This window comes from Tribolium madens, unplaced genomic scaffold, assembly GCF_015345945.1.
Source record: "Tribolium madens isolate multiple individuals breed KSU strain unplaced genomic scaffold, Tmad_KSU_1.1 Scaffold_96;HRSCAF=242;Tcas5.2_LG5, whole genome shotgun sequence".
Taxonomy (NCBI): domain Eukaryota; kingdom Metazoa; phylum Arthropoda; class Insecta; order Coleoptera; family Tenebrionidae; genus Tribolium; species Tribolium madens.
Window position 1 is genome coordinate 11142819 of NW_025401068.1, and position 22816 is coordinate 11165634.

General features: G+C 32.8%; 1 protein-coding gene across 7 annotated transcripts; it reads right to left on the bottom strand.

The window, feature by feature from the left end:
* Nucleotides 1–280: 280 nt before the first annotated feature.
* On the bottom strand, nucleotides 281–21747 carry LOC123012383 (sodium bicarbonate cotransporter 3). Of its 7 annotated transcripts, none has more exons than XM_044410258.1 (13): nucleotides 20526–20808; nucleotides 20142–20231; nucleotides 14091–14213; nucleotides 13577–14044; nucleotides 13268–13330; nucleotides 13040–13099; nucleotides 8187–9259; nucleotides 7982–8140; nucleotides 3814–4629; nucleotides 3534–3764; nucleotides 979–1181; nucleotides 745–929; nucleotides 281–533 (listed from the first exon to the last, which is right to left on the bottom strand). In XM_044410258.1, the coding sequence occupies exons 2-12, from the start codon at nucleotides 20224–20226 to the stop codon at nucleotides 788–790; spliced, it is 3423 nt and encodes a 1140-aa protein (XP_044266193.1). In that variant the 5' UTR covers nucleotides 20227–20231; nucleotides 20526–20808; the 3' UTR covers nucleotides 281–533; nucleotides 745–787. The 7 variants fall into 7 exon arrangements, with proteins under 7 accessions (XP_044266193.1, XP_044266192.1, XP_044266188.1 ...); XM_044410257.1 differs by having other exon boundaries at nucleotides 281–548; XM_044410253.1 differs by lacking the exon at nucleotides 20526–20808 and adding an exon at nucleotides 21497–21747 and having other exon boundaries at nucleotides 282–548; nucleotides 815–929.
* Nucleotides 21748–22816: the final 1069 nt, after the last annotated feature.

Sequence of the window (22816 nt, forward strand, 5' to 3'; positions counted from 1 at the left end):
AATTTAGTTTTTGCAAGTGTTTTTTAATTCTATGGTGATGATGAATTGATTTGGTTTAAGACCATAGAATTCACTAAAATAGATGTAGCTTGCTATTTCTTGCTAACCTACATGGAGATTCTTATAATTCATAGCTCAAGGTGTAGTAGAATGTGTTTTTTTTATATTTTATTGTAAGTTAGAGGTGAAAACTTAGTTTTTTTTGGTTCTATGGTGGCGGTGAATTGGCGGGAGATTTGAAATGGGTTTGGGCAAAAACGACATTTGCTTTGTACTAAACATTTATTTAATGATGTACACTTAGTTAATGGTTAGAAAATACTGTGTCGTTTCCCAAAATACAGCCCGGGATACACTCAATGAAACTTTGGCAACACTGATTGGTAAATGAAGCCTCAGAACAGAAATAACTAGTTAAATATGTATTTACATCACTGTGTATATAGTGTGTTATTGCTTCAGACATGTGTTTCGTCGGAATCTTGTTTGCTCTTCCTCCTCTCTTTCCTAGGCATATCTTTAAACTGTTCGCACTGCAATAGGTTAGTCTGAAATTATTTTCTTTTAGAAGCAGGTTTACCACATTTAAGAAGAATGCAAAGAAATCTTTATTAAACTTGCATTTTTCTTAATCAACGTCAAACAGAAATCCATGCAACAAGATTTGACTACTCGCTATCACAATATGAACAATTTTTACCTAGACTTAGAACATTTTGTGTGAAACAGCTAGTGCATACTTACATTTACGTGCAAGAGGGTAAATGTTAAGTGCTCGTGTTTGTGTTTAAATGTGTAGAGAAGTGTCCGTCACCTTAATGGTAATTCCATCATCTTCCTCTTCTTCGTTCATTATCGAGAGCCGTTTTTCCAGTTTGGCTTTCTCCTGCTTATCGTCTCGTTTGTTTTGCTTCTTTTTCTTGAAGCGACTACAAGAAATGTTTGATTTTTTGTTTGTTATAATTTTTTGCTTGTTACCCGGATCCGATGGGACTTTTCTTTTTTTCTTTTTCGGTGGGTCGCGTGTTGCTTTTGTTGACTTGTTTCCAGATACTGGTTTTGTTGACTTCTTCCGATATATTGATGGCCGAGAGCGGAATGTTCATGACGTTGCCGTTTGCCAGGGGGATTTTCAGGTTGCCGGCGGGTTCAATCTCGAGCTGGCCTTTTTCAGAGCCGTTCTAAACACATAATTGAATGAGTTTCAGGAGGTTGCTCACCCGGCGCATCCACCATTTGTATTGAAAAGAAACTTAAAATTGATTTGAAACTTTTTGGTGTCTATACACATGTTGTGAAAATTTGCTTGCAAGAAGACATGGCATGTTTCCGCCTTATCTTAAATTGTGAAACTTGAGCACAACGTTGAAACTTTAGTAATAAAACTTTTCCTTTGTTCGTAGTTTCAGTTCCTTAAAGTAACTCACTTATTGATCCTCTGTCTCGAAAAATTATTTTGTAATTAAGTCGAAGAACACGTTTTGGAGACAATTTCAGTTTTTTTGTTTAAAAATTGACGATTGAAATTTGGTCTCAATTCGTTATTTATTTACCGAGAAAAATGAAAAATACTTACTGTTATTTTTTACTTTTGTGATAAAAACTTTTTTTAATAATTGCAAAATTAGATTGAAATTGAAGTTATTTTGGTGTGTTTTGCTTGATTTATTTCGTTTTTGAAATATACAAGTTGAATTTTATCAAAATAAGCTAAAAAATTACCAAATTTGGTTGAAACTATAATTTTGTTTTTTTTTGCTCTATTTAGTTTGTTTTTCAGCACTTTTTTGATTACATTTTACGAAAGCAAGCCGTAAAATCTTTAAAATAAGGTCGTCTTTTTTGCCTTTGAGGTTTTTTTGAGATCAAATTAATTTTTGCAAAATTTTGTCAGTCTAACAAAAAATTACTAAATTTGTTCGCAATTGACGTTGTTTTGGTCTATTTTGTTTGATTTACGTCGTTTTTTAATCAGACATTTATTCATTTTGCAAAATTTTGTGTAAACAAACAATAGAATTACCAAATTTGGTAAAAAAAATGTTTTTTCCTCTTTTTATCGATTTAGTTTGTTTTTAATCAGAAACTCACTTTTCGTTTAAGTAAATAAACAAGTTTGGATACGTTTTTTCAATAAAACCTCAGTTTTTTTATGAGATTTTGTTAAAATTGGTCAAAAAAATTATCAAATTATATTAACTGACCTTATTTTGCTTGATTTAGCTTGTTTTTTGAACAAACTTTACAACTTTCATCAAAATAAGCAGAAAAATCACAAAATGATGTTGAAGATATTTTTATTTTGGTCACTTTCTTTTGATTTTGTTCGTTTGTCAGCTAGAAACGCACTTTTGGCCAAGGTTTTGCCTAAATAAGCTGAAAAATTATCAAATGGTGTCGCAAAAACGTTATTTTTGGCATTTTGAGTATTTGAGCATGGTTTCGCTTGATTTATCTTCTTTTTTGAGCGAAATTTCGACATAACACGGCAAAAAATTACCAAATAATTAAGAAATTGTGCATTTTTTGCATTTTTTGAGCGTTTAAGCATGTTTTTGTAAAAAAGAGATTTGACCTTTTTTCAAGATTTATGGTTTTTGTAAAATTGGACTTGAACAAGGCAAAAATATAGAGAATAGTGTGTTATTTTATTTAAAAATATAGAGTGGTGTGGTATTTTTCTTTTTTTTTTTAGCTGGATCGCTAAAACCTGCCAAGAAAATTGCTAAATTAGATTGTAGTTGAAGTTACTTCTTGAGCTAAACAGATTTTATAAAAACAATCAAAAAAATCACCAAATTTGCTTAAGAATCTTGTTCTTTTGCTCAATTTAATTCGTTTTTCAGCCACAAATACATTTTTTGCAATATTTTGGCCCAGAAAGCTGAAATGTTACCAAAATATGGTCGTAACGTAACAGTATTTACTTTTTTTGAGCGTTTGAACACATTCTTTAAAACTTTTTTTACAAAATTTGATTATTTTTCAAGTTTCAAGTAAGTGGAAGTGGAAAAAAGTAAAATAGTTTTGGTCTCTTTTGCTTAGTTTATTTCGTTTTTTAGATACTTTGCGGAATGTTTGTGTATTTAATGTCAACCTAAAGTCGAATGATTGCTCAAGACATAAAAATCAACATAATACTTACATGCAAATGTGTGATGATGGCGAAGCTGTCTCGAAAAATGACAATAATGTGAAACTAAATAAAAAAACAAAACTGGTAACGTAACATATAATTTATTGAAACAATAATACTGCTTATAAATAAATATACAGTGAGTAACAATAACAATCAGACAAAGCGTGGAATGCATCTAAAATGAGTGATTTTATCATCGATCAAAAATGAAATAAATAAACCGAAATGATTATCACCTAAGTTGAGTTACGTATATCTAAAATTTCGGACTTCAATATCAACAATTTTCTAATTTGCTATTCAAAACGCAATCAGCGCCATCTTTCTCCCGGTACTCGTTCGTAACCAACTTGGGTCCTAAAATAAACCGTGCAAACTTTTTCCCGCACCCCACCTCGTCATCTTTAAGCATCTGGTTTCGCTTCGTCATTTCCGGCATTATATCGTCTAAAATCTTCAATTCCCGTCGTGTGAAGATCAAATCCAGCGACTTCCTAATCCCGATCATCACCACCAGCATCAAGGGGAACAAGATCGAGGTGGTGCTGAAGGACTTGATGGTCCAGAGACAAGCCAAACAGGCGAGCTGGATGAGGGTGAAGAGGTGGACACGTTTTATTGGCACCTAACAAGATTTTTGTCAAAAAAAATACAAATTTAGTAAGTTTAAAGACCTGTCTCAGGAACATGTAATCGGGTTGGTACTTGTTGGGCATAAGCATGATTAAAATCCTGTCGAAGAACTGCAGCCCCTTCAAGGAGGCGATCCCCATGTAGAGGAAGACCCCAAACAGGACCGGCATGGGGATATGCCCCAGAATCGGCGTGAGAAACACCGACAGCCCAATCGTCAGGAAGATGAGGATGTGGGTGACCCTCTGCTCGCGCACCCCCAGAAACTGGGGCTTCTCCCCCGGCGCTGAGCACTCGCTCTCCAACTTCAACGAGTTGACGTGGTTGATGGAGAGGACCGTCGCAGCGACGAACCACGGCAGCCCCATCACGGAGCACACCTGGATGAGGATGGCCAAGACGAAGAGGTCCAAGTGGTAGCCGCACTTCTTCTTCAGTTTGTGCTCTTTGCGATTGACGATCACGCTGGTGATCTGCTGGTCCATGAAGATGAGGATGGTGCCGAGGAGGGCTGGCGGGATGGCGAGGAACACCGAGTAGACGGGATTGCCGTTGAAGGGGCCGATGAGCCAGCCGCGGGTGGGGAGTGTCGGTTTGAAGTCGTGGGGGACTTCGAGTTTCGGGGTGGGGACGCCCACTTTCCAGTCGATGAGACTCATGGAGAGGATGGCGATGATGACGGCGAAGTCGCTGATGAATTGACGGACTTTTGACGGGAAGAAGAGAGCGTTCTTGAAGTCTTTCAGTTCGATGGAGAGGAGGAACGTTCCCAAAAAGAGTATAATTGACATGAGGAATACGTCGGGGACGTAAGAGGGGGTTTCACAGCCGGGGCCGTCCAAGGTGCCGTTCGCGATCTGGGGAAGCACCAAAATGTTTTTTATTGTTCAATTTTTCTAAACTTTTCTAAAAAAGTACAATATCACAAAAAAAACCTTACTAAAAATCTAATTATATTGAAATTGACGTTATTTTGGTTTGTTTGATTAGGCTTATACAGGCTGTTCCGTCTAAACCCCACTTTAGAACTATTGGGAGTTGGAATAATTGTATTTATTGAAAATTGGTACATAGCCATAAACCATTAAGTCCTCCTAAATGAAAATATTTTCAAGATGGCGGCACTTCCGGTTATACCGGAAGTCGGTCTTAACTTTCTTATTTTAAATGGAAAGGTATATTTTTTACTGCGTTTTTGGATTAATCGGGTTATTTTAAGGGAGTTTTCATCAGCTTTCCCTATACCTAAATTTAGCCGTTTTTGAAATATTTGAAGTTTTCAAAAACTTTGGATTTGCACCTTCCACTTTAAAAATCGGTAACTCTGCCATTTTTTAAGATTTTAAATTCGTTTTTTTTGACGTTTGAAAGAGAAAGCTTAGATCCTTTTTCTGGTGTTTACCAATTTTAAAAGAAAATATAACATGTCCCAAAATTTTAAGGTTACTTTTGTAATAATTCAAATACTCATAACTCAATTTTTTCAAATAAAATACCCCAATTTTTATTTTACTAAAAAGAAGAGAATTTAATTGTGCATTGATCTGTATTAACATTCCCTATACCTAAATTTAATAATTTTCAAATTATGGACTTTTCTTAAAACTACAGAAAATTTATTACTAGCCACACCCGTTTTGCTATGGAAATCAAAAATGTGAAAATTTCCTCTAAACAAACGTCAGTAAATTACTATTTGACAAATAGTGCCAAAATATCAAAGTTATGCAAACTTAATTATTATTTTCGGATTTTCGGCAGTCTTAACAAAAAATCACCATAACTTAGAAATTATTAAATTTTGGTATAGAGAATGTTAATACAGAACGATGCAAAATTAAATTTTCTTCCATTTAGTAAAATAAAAATTGGGGCATTTCATTTGAAAAAATTGAGTTATGGGTATTTGAATTATTACAAACGTAACCTTAAAATTTTATGGTTTGTTAATTTTTTTCAAAATTTGAAAACACCGAAAGAAAGATCTAAACTTTCTCTTTCAAACGCCAAAAAAACAAATTCAAAATTTAAAAAAATAGCAGAGTTACCGGTTTTTAAAGTGAAAGGTGCAAATTCAAAAATTTTTGAAAAACTCCATTTAAAATAAGAATGTTGAGACCGACTTCCGGTATAAGCGGAAGTGCCGCCGTTTATGGCTATGTACCAATTTTCAAATAAATACGATTATTGCAACTCCCAATACTTCTAAAGTGGGATTTAGACGGAACACTCTGTATATTTGTTTTAGTTTTTCTTAACCGATTTAGTTTGTTTTTTTGACATAAACGCACTTTTTGTTCAAGTTTTGCCTTAGTAAGCCAAAAAAGCAAGTTTTTTAAGCCAAATCTCGTTTTTTTCTAATACATGCCAAGAAAATTGCTAAATTAGATCGCCACTGAAGTTATTTTGGCTTGCTTTGTTGATTTACTTTGTTTTGTAAGATTTTGTCAAAACAAACTAAAATTTCATGAAATTTGATTAAAAATATGCTCTTAGTTTTTTTGGTCTCTTGCTGGATTTTGTTTGTTTCTTTGCTATAAACGCACTTTTTACAAAATCTGGCCTAAACAAGCCAAAAATCACCAAATTTTCATTTTTATTTTGGCTCTTCCGAGCATTATTTGAGCAAGTTTTTCAAATAAAACTTTTTTTTGCGAAATTTTGTCAAAACCAGCCGAAAAATTATTATGTTATATCAACATTGACGTTATTTTAGATGGTTTGATTAGTTCATTTTTGAACGAGATTTTCTCGAAACATTGCTTTGCTTTTTTCAAGTGCCAAGTTTTTGCAAAACTGTGTTAGAACAAGCCGAAAATTACCAAATTAATTCGAAAATGACGTTGTTTTGTTGCGCTTTTTTGTAGTGTAACAGCGCGTTTTTAAGTTAAAAACTCAAGTTTTTTTTTAGATTTTGCCATAACAAACTGAAAAATTACTAAATTTAAATAAAATTAAAGTTATTTTGGTCTGCTTGGCTTGACTTATCTTGTTTCTGAACTAGACACTCACTTATTTTGCAAAATTTTGTAAAAACAACCAAAAAATTGAATTAAACAATTAATTTTTCTGTTTTTTTTTTGCTCGATTTAGTTTGTTTTTAGCTAGAAGCGCACTTTTGTGCAAAATTTTGTCCAAGTATAAGCTCAAAAATGACTAAATTAAGTCAAGACGTTATTTGTTTTGTCTTTTTTGCCGATTTGGATATATTTTTGTAATAACATATTAGATTTTTGTGGGATTTTGTCAAAACTGGACAAAAAAGTAAATTATATCGAAATCGACGTTGTTTTGGCTTGTTTTGCTCGATTTAGGTCGTTTTTGAGCGAAGTTTTGTGAAAACAAGTTGAAAAATTGAAATAACACGATTTGTTGATTTAATATCTTAAAATAGAAGCGATTCCTATCAAATCAAAAAATACTTTAAAATATAAAACGGTAAGATAAACACATGTTGGAAAATAAATTATATTAATATTATTATTACACCAACTTCAAAGTCAGTTTTTGCGATATTTGCATTATTTTAATTCATTTTTCTTGAGATAAATCTAATTTTATTCAAAAATGATTGAAATTAAACAAAACAATTGAAAACAACACATTTTAAGAGCTTGATTTTACAATATTTTTTAGATTTTTTAATCTCATTCAAAAAAAAACTAATTTACGACTTATTAGAATGTCATTTTTACAATTTTTTTCATTAACTCAAATAATTTTCAAAGTAAAGCCAAGTTTTGTTAGAAAATTGGTTGAAATACCCTTGATTATGTGATTTTGAACCTACTTTTGCAGTTTCTAATATTAATTCAGCAAATCACTCTTTTTAAATAAGAGCAATTTTTCTTAAAAAAAAAAGCCAGTTTTTCCTTTTTTGCATTGCATTAATTTAATACAATTTACTTAAAACAAAGCCGATTCTCGTTAAAAAATGATAGAAAGTCAACAAAACAAGTAAAACAACACATTCTTTGCATTTAAGTAACATTTTTTTTTAATATGATCGTTTCTTGGAGTATAATCTAAATTAAATGAAACAAAAACTGATTTTACGATTCTTTGGAATCAATTTAGGATTTTTTAAGACAAAGCTGATTTTTTTATGATCTCACATTATAAACGAAGTCTATTCCTATTTAAAAATAATGCAAACGACAACAGGAGCTTTTTTGTACTTTGTTTTCATTATTTTTTGTGTTTTCTTACCTCACAGTAATTTTTGCTCGGTGTACTCCAATTGCCCCAATAGGGGTCTCTCATAACAACGCTCTGATTGGCGGTGCACGAGCAATTATATTCCAAAACCCTATTTCCACTGGTATTGAGAGGGAAGTTTTTCCCAATAAGCACCACATTTTCCACGGCCTGAAACACCCCATGTACCCCAAACTAGCATAAACCTCCCACTCACCTTATAAATAAAAATAAAGGCAATCAACGTGGCGAAATTCTCTTCCGTAAACCTAGTAATGTAGCAGACAAGTGCACTCGCATCGATAGCCACCAAAATAAGCAAAATAATCGCGGTCCAAGTCCCGATCCAGAACCTGAACGAGAGATAGTCCCACCCCACCGACAAGCAAAAATCGTAAACTATAGTCTCAAACACTAGCACCGGTCCAGTGGACCCCAAAATGGTCAACGGTTGACCTGAAAAGAACCCATAACCCATCCCACACACAAACCCGGAGACGAGCGACTCCATGGCGGCCATATTCCCCCCCGTGGCTTGCGCCAACAGCCCCCCGAATGTGATAATCGGGGATAAACAAGCAAAGTAGAGGAAAATCCAGGAGGCTATGCATTGGGTGGCAAAAGCGTCCTTGAAATCCGACCAATAGAAGGGTAGTTTGCGTTTGACGTCATTGATGAGACCCCCGAAGAGGACTCCGCTCCGGGCGAGGCCCGACTCTTCCCGGATTCTCTGCTCTTCTTCCTCTTCGTCGGGCTCCTCCGGGTGCTTTTCCGGGGGGCGCTTCCGCAAGTCTTGTGAGGGGATAGCCGCCGGGGGCTCGATCCGAATCGCAGGGTCCCACTCCCCAGGAGGTAGAACGGTCACAGCGTCGAGAAACTCGTCGATTCCGGCCAAAAGGTGACTCGTGTTCCGCGCCCTGTAAGCCACTTCGTGGAAGATTTCATCGGACATGAGCGTCGCCATGGCGCGCCCGATCTCGTGGTACCCGGTGGAGGCCGACACCGGGGCTAAAAGCACGAAGAGGAACCTCGTCGGGACCGGGACTTCCGTCAAATCGCCCAGATTCACCGCCGAATTCAAGCGGATGAACACCGAGAGGGTCTTGTCGATGAAGTCGACTTCGCCGACGAGAATATTGCTGGCTTCTGCACCTGGGGGGATCTTCCGCATGAAGTGGAGGTTGTGTTGGTGGATGTCGCCGTTCATGGAGCCCAGATCGCTGGTGCTGTAATTGCGGTTCATGGAGACGTTGCTGGCGCTCTTGAGGATGCGAGGCTTGTCCATTGAGCCTACACATGGAGGGGGTTAGTGGCGGACGCCGTGCACGAAGGGTGAAAACACAAAAAAAGCAGCGACATGAGAGGGTGAGTTTGTGTATTTGTGTATTTTTTATCAAAATTTCAAAGACCAAGACATTTTGTTAAAGTGCGACAAAGACAGACGTTTTGTACAGTAATTTTTTTAGTGGTAAATTAAAAAATGTTTGTGCTTGGAAAACAAAAATGCACTCTTGATTAATTCACGACTAACTATCGCTTTACAATTTTTAATTGACATTTTTTGATAACATTACAACTGTCAATTTTTTTTTAATCAGGAAATCTCTGAAAAATTTCAACCAATGAAAATACTATTTGCAGTCCCCGTGATCACCAATTTGCTATCTTTGTCTCGCAGCGAAGCGACAGAAATACCCGAAATTAAAATTAACTACTGCTATAACAGCCCCTCGATTTTAAAAACATAATTGTGTTTTAACCACATGACCAAGCGTCTATAATAGCACCATGTTGTCGGTTTTTTGCTTAGGATACGTTTTCTAATTTTTTTCCTATACGATCCGGATGCATGTTTTGACTCTCGATTGAAAAAAGAACGAAATATTTAGTGATTTTGAAACTCTTTTTTTAAATTCTCTCAAGTTTGGCAAAACTGTTGGGCACATCGGAAATATTTATGTGCTTGAGAATTGTTACTGGTGGTCAAAAAACGCTGAATATTCTGGGTAGTAAAAAAGTTTTGTATTTATATCCATACCTGCGATTTTTACGCTGATTTTTTTCTTGAATTTTATAAAAAATTTGCATTTTATGAAAAATGATTTGAGAAATGTGCCTATACAGGGTGCGCCAGAACTCGCGCCCCAGAGAAAATTTTCAAGTAAGTTAAGATACCAGGAACATGAAAAAAATGTTTAAAAAATTCTATCTGTCAAAAAATTTTGACATTTATTTTTTGACNATTTTCAAGTAAGTTAAGATACCAGGAACATGAAAAAAATGTTTAAAAAATTCTATCTGTCAAAAAATTTTGACATTTATTTTTTGACATTTGACATTTTTTTATATCTATTTAATGATACTGATGATTTTGTATATGTTTTTTTACAATTATTTAGTAAAGGGACAAAAATTTTGCCAATAAAAGCCACAAATAACATTGAACAGAGTTACAATTTAGTATACAGCTTCCTTGTTTTCTCTTTTAATAGCCTAGAGCAAAAAACTTGGAAAATTATTTTTCCAACAGAAATAAATAGAGTCAAAGTGCAAACTTTAAACCCTCATAACTTCGAAATTTTTATAGATAAAATTTTTTTAACATTTTTTCCATGTTCCTGGCATCTTACCTTATTTCTCTGGGGCGCGAGTTCTGGCGCACCCTGTATAAACCGTTTTGATGTAGGAGCGATATTTTTTGACATAAAATGACTGCAATTTCTAATATTAATTCAGCAAATTACTCTTTTTAAATAAGAGCAATTTTTCTTAAAAAAATAAGTCAGTTTGTCCTTTTTTGCATTGCATTAATTTAATACAATTTACTTAAAACAAAGGCGATTATCGTTAAAAAATGATAGAAAGTCAACAAAATAAGTAAAACAACACATTTTTTGCATTTAAGATTTTTTTTAATATGATCGTTTCTTCTTGAAGTATAATCTAGATTAAATGATTCAAAAACTGATTTTACGATTTTTTTTGAATCAATTTAGGATTTTTTAAGACAAAGCTGATTTTTCTTATGATTTCACATTATAAACGAAGCCTATTCCTATTTAAAAATAATGCAAACGACAACAACAGGAACTTTTTTGTAGTTTTTTTCATTTTTAAATGAAATATTTAGTGGTTTTGAAACTCTTTTTTTAAATTCTCTCAATTTTGGCAAAACTGTTGGGCACATCGGAAATATTTATGTGCGTGTGAATTGTTACGGGTTGTCAAAAAAGGCTGAATATTCTGGGTAGTGAAAAAGTTTTGTATTTATATCCATACCAGCGATTTTTTCGCTGATTTTTATCTTGAATTTTATGAAAAATTTGCATTTTATGAAAAATGATTTGAGAAATGTGCCTATATAAGCCGTTTTGACCTAGGAACAATATTTTTTTGGCATAAAATGACTGCGTTTTCGCCGTTCAATAAACGATATTTTTAAAAAAATTTTACTTTTTAATAATGAAATTGCATTTTTTATCAAAATTGTAAAGACACAAACTTATTTACGTTGTTAAAGTGTGACAAAGACAGACTTTTGTATAGCAACTTTTTAAATGTTGTGTCAAATTGAAAATGTTTGTGCCCTGAAAACAAAAATGCAATAATTACTTTTATTTTGTATTCAATGGTAAAGAGTGTTTTTATCAACTAATTTCAGAAGATAAAGTAATCATTTATTGTTTAGTGAAATAAAGTATTTTTTATCTACTGTTTATATTCTACTTTGACCAAGAAATTCTGGAAGGTAAGTACAAAATAAAACAAAGGATTGTTTTACTCGTGAAAAAAGCCCACCCGTGACTTCGTCACTCGTAATCTTAACCTTTTCACTCGTAGATAAACAATTTCTTTATCGTCTTATACATACGAGTACGTATGATAAATAACTATATCACTTTTGATTAACTCACGACTCACTATCCAATTTTTAGCGCTCTCTTTACAATTGTTAATTGACATCTTTTGGTGACATTACTACTGTTAAATAATTTTTTCTAAAAATAAACAAGTCACTGAAAAAAATCCCGCAAATGAAAATGCTGTTTTGCAGTCCCCGTAATCACCGATTTTCTATCTTTATCTCGCAGCAAAGCGACAAAAATACCCGAAATTAAAATCAATTACTGCTATGATAGGCCCTCGATTTTAAAAACGTAATTGTGTTTTAATTACATCACCAAGCGTCTATAATAGCACCATGTTGTCGGTTTTTTGCTCAGGATACGTTTTGTAATTTATTACCTACACAGACCGGAGACATGTTTTAAATCTCGATTAAAAAGAGAACGAAATAGTTATTCAAACTCTGAAAATTTTGCCTTTTTTAAATTTTATCAATTTTGGTGAAACTGTAGGCCAAATCTGAGAAGTTTATGTGTATAAAAATTGTTACAGGGTCTCAAAAAAAAAACGCAATATTTCGGGTAGTAAAGAAGTTTTTTATTTATATCCACAAGAGTCATTTTCTCGCTGATTTTTATAAAAAATTTGTATTGTATGTAGAATGTTTCGAGAACTGCGCCTGTATAGGCCGTTTTGACCTAGGACCGAAGTTTTTAGCATAAAACGACCCCACTTTTGCCGTTTGAATTTGTTATGTAGTCTGTTTCAGAGTATGTAGTAAGTAAAAAAGTAAAAAATCAAAGTCGTTTTGTTAGCTCTCCTATTAATTTTCGGTGTTTGAACGCCTAGTTTGATGTCAAGTTGATTAATGTCTTTGTGTGTTGTGTCCTATGTTGTGAATTATGATTTAATGAAGTAAAGTTGTTTATCAGACGCTCGACTACTATTTATTTGATGACAGTTTTTGTCGAGTGGAAAAATAAGCAGTTTTTTACGTGGTCACGTTTCTCGTTTGTCTCGAATTGATTGTATTTACACACGTAAAACGGCAAATAAGCAAAACAAGCGTTAATACTGACTCAAATATGTGAAGAAAAATCCATAAATAAATTTTTGCAATTATAATTTTCTTAGCATATTTGAGGTTTGGACAACGACATGCACGCACATGCTACTCGTCTACTGTACAAAAAGGGTGGTAAAACAATGTTGTTGATTGTTTACCCTGTCCAGGCACAGTGAGAAATCGTTCTGTGGTGTGTTCGCCGAAGGTGTGCTCTTCGACTGAAAGTACAAAAGAGGAACCAATATTTGAGAAAGCAGCATTTGCCACATAAAGTGGAGAAAAATTAAACAGATTTAGAATTAGGCATTGATCGTGCTAATAGAGAATGTTGAAGTGCAAGAATATGTCTTAGAGAGCACACACATCGAAGACATCCTGTTTCTAACCTTTGGCAGGATGATGTAAGGTAAACCACGTGGTGAATCCTTGCACGTGTGTAGTATATTCAGCTGTGAAGAGCACAAATAGTTACAACTAACAAGATTAGCAAATGAATGATGAGTGTTATGGCACAAGACCCGCCACCAAGAAGCTCAAATAATTACCTAACCTGGAATCAAGTCTTTTTTTCTCGTCTCCTTCCTCGTAAGACACACTAAATTAACACATCCTCCTGAAATTTTAATTTTGTGACCTTACAACCCTAAACAACACGAAAATCGATCACAGCTGGCTAGACCACTAAAACAACTTACTTTTCGACGTCGAGTGGTTCCTCATCTCGGCGAAGGAGCGAATCAGAGGCAAGACGTGGTCTTTGCGTTGGTGCTGGTGTCTATGGCGTTTCAACAAAGCCTCCTTGACTCGATCCCTCTTGTCGTTGGTGAGCACCCCACTGTTGATCATATTGTCGAGCACCAAGTCCGCGATCTGCTCCATGGAGGTGGCCTCCAGGTCCAGGAGGATAGTCCCGTTGAGGATGAGGCTGCGCAGCTCGAAAAGCGAGTGCAAGGAGAGGGTGGCCACGTGGGGTTTCGACCAGCGATTGCCACCCTCTTCGACGTTTTCCTCGAATTTGATCCAACGAGCTGTTTCCTTCCACTCCATGTCGCCGCCCTCGGTGACCAACTCCTCCATCTCGGAGAAGAGGGGGTGGCTCTCGTGTTTCTCATCGTCGACGTCTTCGCCGAGGATGAATTGGACGCGTTGCGACGGCGGGGTGCCTAAACTAAAATATTACCAAAATTTAAGGAAAAAAAAAACACTTACTGGGCCTGTCTTGTGCGGTGGGGTCGGAGAAGGAGTCTCGGTGATGGTGTCTATGCCGTCTGTGGGAGTGTTTTCGCTCGCCCGGGACGTGAACTCCCACGAAAACGCTGTGTGCCCGATGACCTACAAACATTTCGTCTCTTTAGACACTAACAAGATTACCTTAATGGCACAAATTGAATTGGTAATAAAGCGAGATTTATAGCACTCTACACAATCTCCGCGATCGATGGAGAGTTCTTTATTGACGTCAAATTCGTTTTATTGTACGATTTAATTCAGTTTGAGGCAAAATTGGGATGTCAACTTTAGGTTTACATGGCTAGAATTTAGCACGTGGTTAGAGAAGACTTTCGACGGTTCTCGAAGAAAAAATCAATGTTTCAAACCGCTAAATGCATTAAATACTGTTTGGGGCAGGGGCGTATCTAAAAGTAGGTCGAGAGGGTGACAACACAAAAATCTAGTTTTAACATAATTAAAAAAAAAATTGTTTCTGTCAAGAAGTAAAATAAACGAAGAAAAATGACTTTATTTTTTTAGATTTTTATGTTATTGAGATTTTTTTTTACGATTTTACATACGACTTCCTACGCTACGAACCTTGTTTTTATTCTTTTACTCTTTTATTCATTTGAAAATTTTGTTTATTTTTGGAAGATTTTAAACTAAGAGATATGTAATTATGACTTATTACTTTCTAGTTTATTAAACGATTCTTCCAACAATCAAAAAAAATTTACTTAAAATTAAAAATATCTTAAACTTCCACATCCAACAAATCGGAAAATCTTGATATTCACATTGAAACATTTGACAAGTTTTAATAATCTATCAGTGCTATTTATAAAATCCACAACTCTTTAAATTAAACAAAATGTTGGCAAGTTTAAATTTTAAACCGAAATAACTTGAGTTATTTTCACCATTCAATACCCATTTTTCTATTTTGCGTCTGAAAAAAGCTTATTTCGATACCAAAACCAGTTATAATATAATTTAAAAAAAAAACAAAAAAATGTTTCTGTTAAGAAGTAGAATAAAAGAAGAAAAAGAAAAGAAAAAGAAAAAGGAACAGCATATTTTGTTTATATTCTTTCAGATTTTTATGTTATTGACAATTTGTTTTATCGATTTTTGCAAAATTTTCTACCTACGCTACGGACCTTGTTTATATTCTTTTACTTATTTGAAAATCCCTTGAAAATTTTGTTTTCTTTTTTGGAATCTTTTACACTAAAATATAATTANACGCTACGAACCTTGTTTTTATTCTTTTACTCTTTTATTCATTTGAAAATTTTGTTTATTTTTGGAAGATTTTAAACTAAGAGATATGTAATTATTATTTATTACTTTTTAGTTTATTAAACGATTCTTCCAACAATAAAAAAAATTACATATTAAAATTAAATTTAAATTAAATATCTTAAACCTCCACTTCCAACAAATCAAAAAATCTTGATATTCACATTGAAACATCTGACAAGTTTTAATAATCTATTAATGCCATGTTTAAAATCCACAATAAAATGTTACCAAATTTAAATAACTTGAGTTATTTTCACCATTACAATACCCATTTTTCTATTTTGCGTCTGAAAGAGAGCTTATTTCGATACCAAAACCAATGCTTTAATGAGCCATTTCAACACCAATTTGGATGCTGAAATAGACTAGTACAATTTATTTTCTAGAGGTTGGTAATGGCGACTTTCAGCGGTGTTTTGAGCGATTTCTCTTATTTCAGGTGGTGTGCATCAAATATTTGCATTATTCATGCTTAATTCAACAAAATTTTGAAAAATATTCGAGACTTGACACTTCAAAAATGTTCAAAAAAACTGAACACGTTCCACAAAACTTGCCTTACGAAACGCGTTCTTTAATATACTATTTTTGAAAAATAAATTAATTAACTGAAAAAGCTGTTTTTAAAATTGCTATTGCTTCTAATCACAAATGAAAAAATCAATTAGGTATTTTTTAATTTTTTTCTGTTCATTTCTCTTCCACAAAATCAAAAAAGTTACTATAACTTGAAAACTATTAACATAGGTAAAGGGAATATTGATGCAGTTTGATGAAGAATTAAATTCTCCTCTATTTAGTAAAAATAAATTGGGGAATTTTATTTAGAAAAATTGGGTTATGGGTATCTGAAGTTTCCCTAACGTTACTTCAAATTTTGGGGGTTTGTTAATTATTTTCTCAATTATGAATACATCTGCTTTATATACCGAAATACGATTTCAAAATAATTATCGATTTTTGAATAGGAAGGTGCAAATCCAAAAAAAAAAAAAAATTAAAATATCTTGAAAACGGTTAAACTTAGCTATAGGGGAGACTGATAAAAACACTTGAGTAATCTAAAAACGCAATAAAAGACTTATATTTTATTTAAAATAACGGAGTTGATACACACTTCCGTTATAACCGGAAGTATTGTCATTTTAAAAATATTTTTATTGCATATTATTAACTCATCATTTTCAGAAATTATTGCATCAATATTTATAATGTGGAATTTATCCAGAACACCCTGTATAAACGTACTATCATTGTACTATTATAACTTTTTATTTATTTTTTTGCTTTTTGTAGTTTAATGTTGCACATTAAAATTTCTTACTTTTTGTTTAAACTATTTTTATTCTCATGTATTTTTTTTTATTTTCTTTTATCCTAAAATTGGATTTTGTATGTGTTGTACAATAAACTAGAAAAAAAATTTTCTTCTATATTTTAGATTCTATACTAGTTTTTCTATGAGAATTTTTGAATAATTAAGTTAAAGAGTTAAAAAACTAGTTTTTTTCTTTTCAACACTTTTTCTCTCGTTTCTCGTTCTCGTTTTTTATTTGGTCCATTTTCATATTTTCCGAGCAATAAATGTTATATTTTGTTAAAAACACTCGAGAATCTCGGAGAAATATTAAATGCGAAATGCGCTGAATTTAATTTCCTTCAGGAAAATCCCTCGACGGGTCGTGAATTATCGATGTTTTGTGGTCCCTGTCAATCACATTTCACTCAAGCTAACAAATTTTTACTCCGATGTTATTTCCTTTGATCCGTTTCGAGGCCCTGGGTGGTAAATAAAATTACAGAACGGGTTGTGCTCACCCTGCAGATATTTTAATATTACGAACTGAAGAATTTTTCCGTCTGGATTTCATCTCGTTGTGTTATGAAAAAATGCCAAGCATACAAATATTACTGGAGTAATTTTGTTATATGGCTTTTAACGGTGTTTAAGGCTTCATTATTCATGAAAACACGGCGGGAAAAAATAATGAACGGTTTGATTAATTTTCAAATGGGATTATGAAAGATTAAAGTCGGGAAGAGAAGTTAATGAGGATAAAAAAGTTGCTCGAAGATAAGTTTTCCCTTGATAGATTTTATTGCTTCCAATCACAACATTTGAGAATTTGCACTTTTTATTCGTAATTTCATCTTTTGAAACGAACAAGCGAGGAAACTGAATTTTCTTCTTTGCTGAAACGGTGAGGAAAATCCAGCTTCTGAACTATATTTTAACTATTAACTACTTGAGGCAAAATTAACTTAGTTTTAATGAAACTCCTCCTAACTATAAATTTAATTTCAACCGAGTTTACACGTCCCTAGAGCAGTAAAAAATGTGATGAAATCAATTCTATTAATAAAAGAATTCTCATTATTTCAACTGCACAAATGACTGATTGTTTGGAAGAAACAAGATCGGTGCCATTCCGATAAACACTTGATTGAGTGTTTGTTCGCAAAACTTTGGGTGTTTTTGTCAGAAAAACAGACTGAGATCGATAACGTATCCTGCCACTTGAATGTAAATTGTTGCAGAATTTCTTCAACTTTTTAAGGAATTTTTAACTTTATGGCCGTAATCCTCAGGACGCGATAATGATGGTAATTTACCTGAAATGGGTTTGTTGCAAATAGTTTTTGAGTTTTTTGTTGTTATCTTTATTACTTTTATTGTTTCAATAAAAAACTCTATTTTGTAATTGTTGAGAAATTACTTTATTGTCGTATTGTCAGACATAATAAAAAACAACTCTGATAACAAAACTAGCTCAATCTGCATCTATCTCATTTTTGACAAGTTTCCCCAAAAATTAAATCAATTTTAATTAAAATTACGTCTAGAATCGTGTATTTGTTTCCGTTTGTTGTTTGTCTGCACTCATCAGCTGACAAGATAACATAATCAATGTTTGTACATTTAAATTATCATTATCAATACGTGTTAGTTTTATTTCTGGTACAAAATTAACAAAAACCAAGTGGAGAGATTTCCATGAAATTTTGAAGGTGGTAAGCTCTTGAGCTTAAGCCAATTAACTTGATGAAATTCCTTTTGTAATCGAATTGGTAGGACACAAAGACAAAGTGTTTGATGAATGACATTTTGTCATCTTTTTGCTACACTAAAAATAGAGAGATAATTTAATTAGCGGTCAAAAGCTGCGTTCAAAGCTAAGCGCTTTAAATTTAACCTTTATCAGGTTGAATTCTGGAATAAATAATTTCAGTTTTTGTTTGCAATTTGTGCGAAATGTTTAAACTGTGTCACTATTACGGAAGTCGCATCAGCTTTGTTCTTGTTAATCGCCTGAAATTGGCCAATTACCGCAATTTTTTGGCATTTCCTAGCAACAACTCGACCAATTTTTCACTTACAAGCTGAAAAATGACAGAAAAAAGATACAACATTCATTTCTCTTTTCTGTGAAAAATTAATTACCAAATGCATTAATTAACCGAATTACTAGATTTTTTTATTGAAATTTGTGAATAGTTTTTTTAGGCTCCTCAACATTGTTTTGTAAAATCTGTACCGATTTTTTTATTCGAAAATTTCTCGATAATTTTGTTGCAAGTTTTGTGTTTTTAGTTATCCCAATTTTTTTACATTTTGAAGAGTTTCTACTGACATTTCTTAGAATTCAAGAAGTGGATATTTTTTAGTTACCCAACTGTCTTTTGCAGTTCGATATTTTGTAAAGTCTACACTGAATTTTTCTAGAGCTGGGTTTCATATGAAATTTTTTAGTCTCTTCAACTGTTTTTGTAATCATTTTCTAAGCCTTTTTTTTAAATGATTAATTTCTCACATGTAAAAAATTAATTAATAAACTGGATGAAAATGCTGAATTATAGTGAAGTGTTTAAGATTGTTTGAATTTCGTTGCAAGTCTAAAAAATTTTTGGTTGATATTTTTTTAATTCAAAAATTTTTTGATTGCAAGTTTGGTGCTTCCGGTTATTCCAAACATTGCTTTAAATTCAAGTATTTATTTTTTAGAAAAAGTCTTTTGCAGCTTGATATTTTACAGAACTTTTTTTAAACTGGAAATTTCTCCTTGAGCTGTTTTTCTGTGTAGTTTTTTAGTCTTTTCAACTGTCTTTGGAAATCATATTTTTCCAGATTCTAATCGACTGACCAAATTTCAATTTTATGCAGTTTACGGAACTTTTTTTGTAGATATTTTGAAAAACCTTCAGTTGTTTTTTTAATTGTTTTTCTTTGACACCAAAACATTTTCGAATCCGATAGAATTTGACTACAGTTTTTAGTTAATAATAACTCTTATTTATCGTCAAATATTAATAAGTCAGCCATTAAATTAAAGGAGTTTAATGGACCATAAGACGAGTTACTGTAGAATTTTTTGAGCAAGAAATTGTCCGTTTTTTTGATGACAAAAACATTGTTTTATTCGAAAAATAATAATTTATTATTTTGTAATTGATGTAATTTTTTTTCAAAAATTAAAAAAAAGAACGGCAATTAACTCAAAACTCAACTCTTGCCATTTCCAGACAAGACTCAATCTGACATTTACGTCTCATTTACATTTCAATTATTACAATAAAATTCCATTTCTTCCACGTGCCATCATTAATTATGCATTTATGTAAATGTTGTTGTTTATTTTTTCTGAACACGTTTTGAACACCCTTGTATATACTCGCGCGAACTGGTTTTTACTCGAAAAACGAAAACCTCGACATAATTTCCCATTGTTTCCAGGACAATACCTTCAAAGTCATCCTCGTCGAAGGACAACACGGCTTTCTCCACCGCTGGATCCTTGGAGGCTTCATCGTCCTGTCGCAGGTCCATAACGTCTGGAAAAAGTCAGAAAATTCAGCACCGCACTGTCTACGAAATCGGAGAGATAAGGCAAGTGGAAAATTTTCAACTGGACACTCTGTACATAGCCGGGAAAGTACCCAATTATCTCATTAAGACGTTTCCTGTGCTGGAAAATAACCGTAATCGGCCCAATTGGGCTAATTGATGGATTTTTCAATCGAGAGAATTCAGTCAACAAACCTTATCTCAATTCCATTATTTGATCGGGCAAATATTTTTATAATTTTTTTTATTTGATTAGAAATTTTACAGCACGTGCGACTTACCGACACTCCGATTAAAAATATATAGGCACTAAATCTGGCACTCGAGGCGGCTGACTAGCCTTTCACGATTCGAATGAAAATAAACCGCACAATACAGGAATTATTAGATAACACATGAAACGCTATTCGTAAAAGAGGGGATTTTTTAATTGTTGTTGTTGTGGATTTTTTCCACAATTTTTGGTATTTAAACAAACTAAGAGAAATTTCACTTTCAGTTTTAAGTCATTTTAAGCACTTGTTTGTCCTTGGAAATCACAAAGCAGAAACATGAGAACTAACTGCAATGACAGGTCTGTTATCAATTTTTATTTTATTTTGAACTCAAAAATGAACCAATAAAATTAATTACCCACTATCTAAAGTAGCTATAAGTCCCATTTTTATTGACACAACAAAAACAGAATAAATGTTTTTTTTTAATTGCAAAAATTTTGAATTGAATTTTGAAATTGTTTTTTTATTGAATTTTGCTCTCATTTGATTAAAATTTATTAAACACGAGCATGTGATGTAATTTAGATCATAAGGTTTGCTCACGTGCAATACAAATAGTTTATGTCCAATAATAATTTATTAATTTTACGAAATTTAATTAAATTGTAAATTACGTTAAAGGTAAAGTCAATGAAATATGTCGTGTTAAATGATGTGAAACAATCGAGAAAGTTTTTATTTTGAAATAATTAGACAATCATTAGTTTTACTGTTAATTTTTAGATCGAACCTTGAGTTGGTAAATTGTTAAATGAGAAGATTTAAATTTTTCAGATCTCTCTTTATACACCCACACTCACACTAAAATATTGGAGCTCTATTTATCGAATCGATACGAATAGACGCTGATAGCTTCATCGAAGTGTTGAACAGTTTAAAAATAGCTTGATGCTCTATGAATGAATAAATAATCAAAGTTAAACTCTTGTAAAAATTTTGAAAAAATTGCTGCTCTGAAACGCGTTTTCACTTACCTAGGTCTCAAACGTCATGTAGCAAATGTCCAAACTGGCCTTAATAGATAATTTTGTGCGTTTTTTCAACGTGCATCACAATGATTTATTGGCTTAAAAACATTTAGATAAAATTGATTTAGAAAAGGGCACTTTTTTCTCATCAAGAAAGGTCCGGTGTTTTAAGAAGAGGAAAGTCCCGAAACGTCATCTTCGGAAAAAAACAACAACGTCTACTACAAAGACCAAGAAAGCAAGAAGTGGAAGTGTTAGAGGCAAACCGCCACCGATGGGTCACCATCCAGCATGCGCAAACCCCATATTGATCACCTCACCGGAGTTTTAACTAGGTTTAGCTTTACGTCGACTTGGCCAATTTGCACAAATTTTTGACACTTTTTCCAATTGCATGCACGGTTTAAATGGGTCAATAGGGATTTGGGATTATTGGATTGTTTAACTTTGTTAGTTTTTTACTCCATAGTGGAGAAAATAACTAGAAATAATTAGCGTCTCATCGATTAAATAAAATAACGACAAAGAGACAATTTTTTGTTTTTAATAAATTAAAATAACTAAAAAAGTTCCATATTTGTGAATCGGAGGTTGATTTGAAAGGAAATGAAGCTCTAAACTGCTAAATGAGCATCTCCAGAGAGGAAATAAACAAACCGGGAAATCTTGCAAAATAAATTTTAACGTTCTGAAGGATTAAGCAGATGGAAGTTTTCCTACCTGTAGATGTAATTTGGTTATTGTGAAATGTATTTGAAGCATGTATTATTACCATTTGGAAGATCAAGCTAAGTGGTAAAACGTTTCTTGAGCAATGAAGGTAAATATTTATCATTACTAATTTTTTAAATAAGAGTGGAATATAATTTCAGTTCATTCTATTTTTAATTCGTCGTTTATTCATGACCTACAATTGTAGGTAGGTATGTTTTAGTATTGATTAGAGGACAAAAATATGCATTATTATTTGCTGGGAGTATTTTGTATTTTTTTGTAAAATAAACACGAAAATTAAGAGTATTTCAGCGGATAATTGAGTTACCATTTTCGAAGTGAAAACGAAGGACAATTATTGTTAGTTTAGTCGAAAGTTTATTCAAAAAGTTGTTTAAATATCTTCCAAGGAAAACATATTTAAGCATAACACATTTGAAAACTTTCATACGTTTTAAACTTGCATTGCAAACTTAATTTTATTTAAAAAGAAACAAAGAAATTGGAACAAATTTTGCATTCAAACGACTTTTAATATAAATTATAATTAAAAGTTCACAGTGACGATTAAACCGAGCAAGAAAAAAAATTCTAATAAATTAAATGACTGAA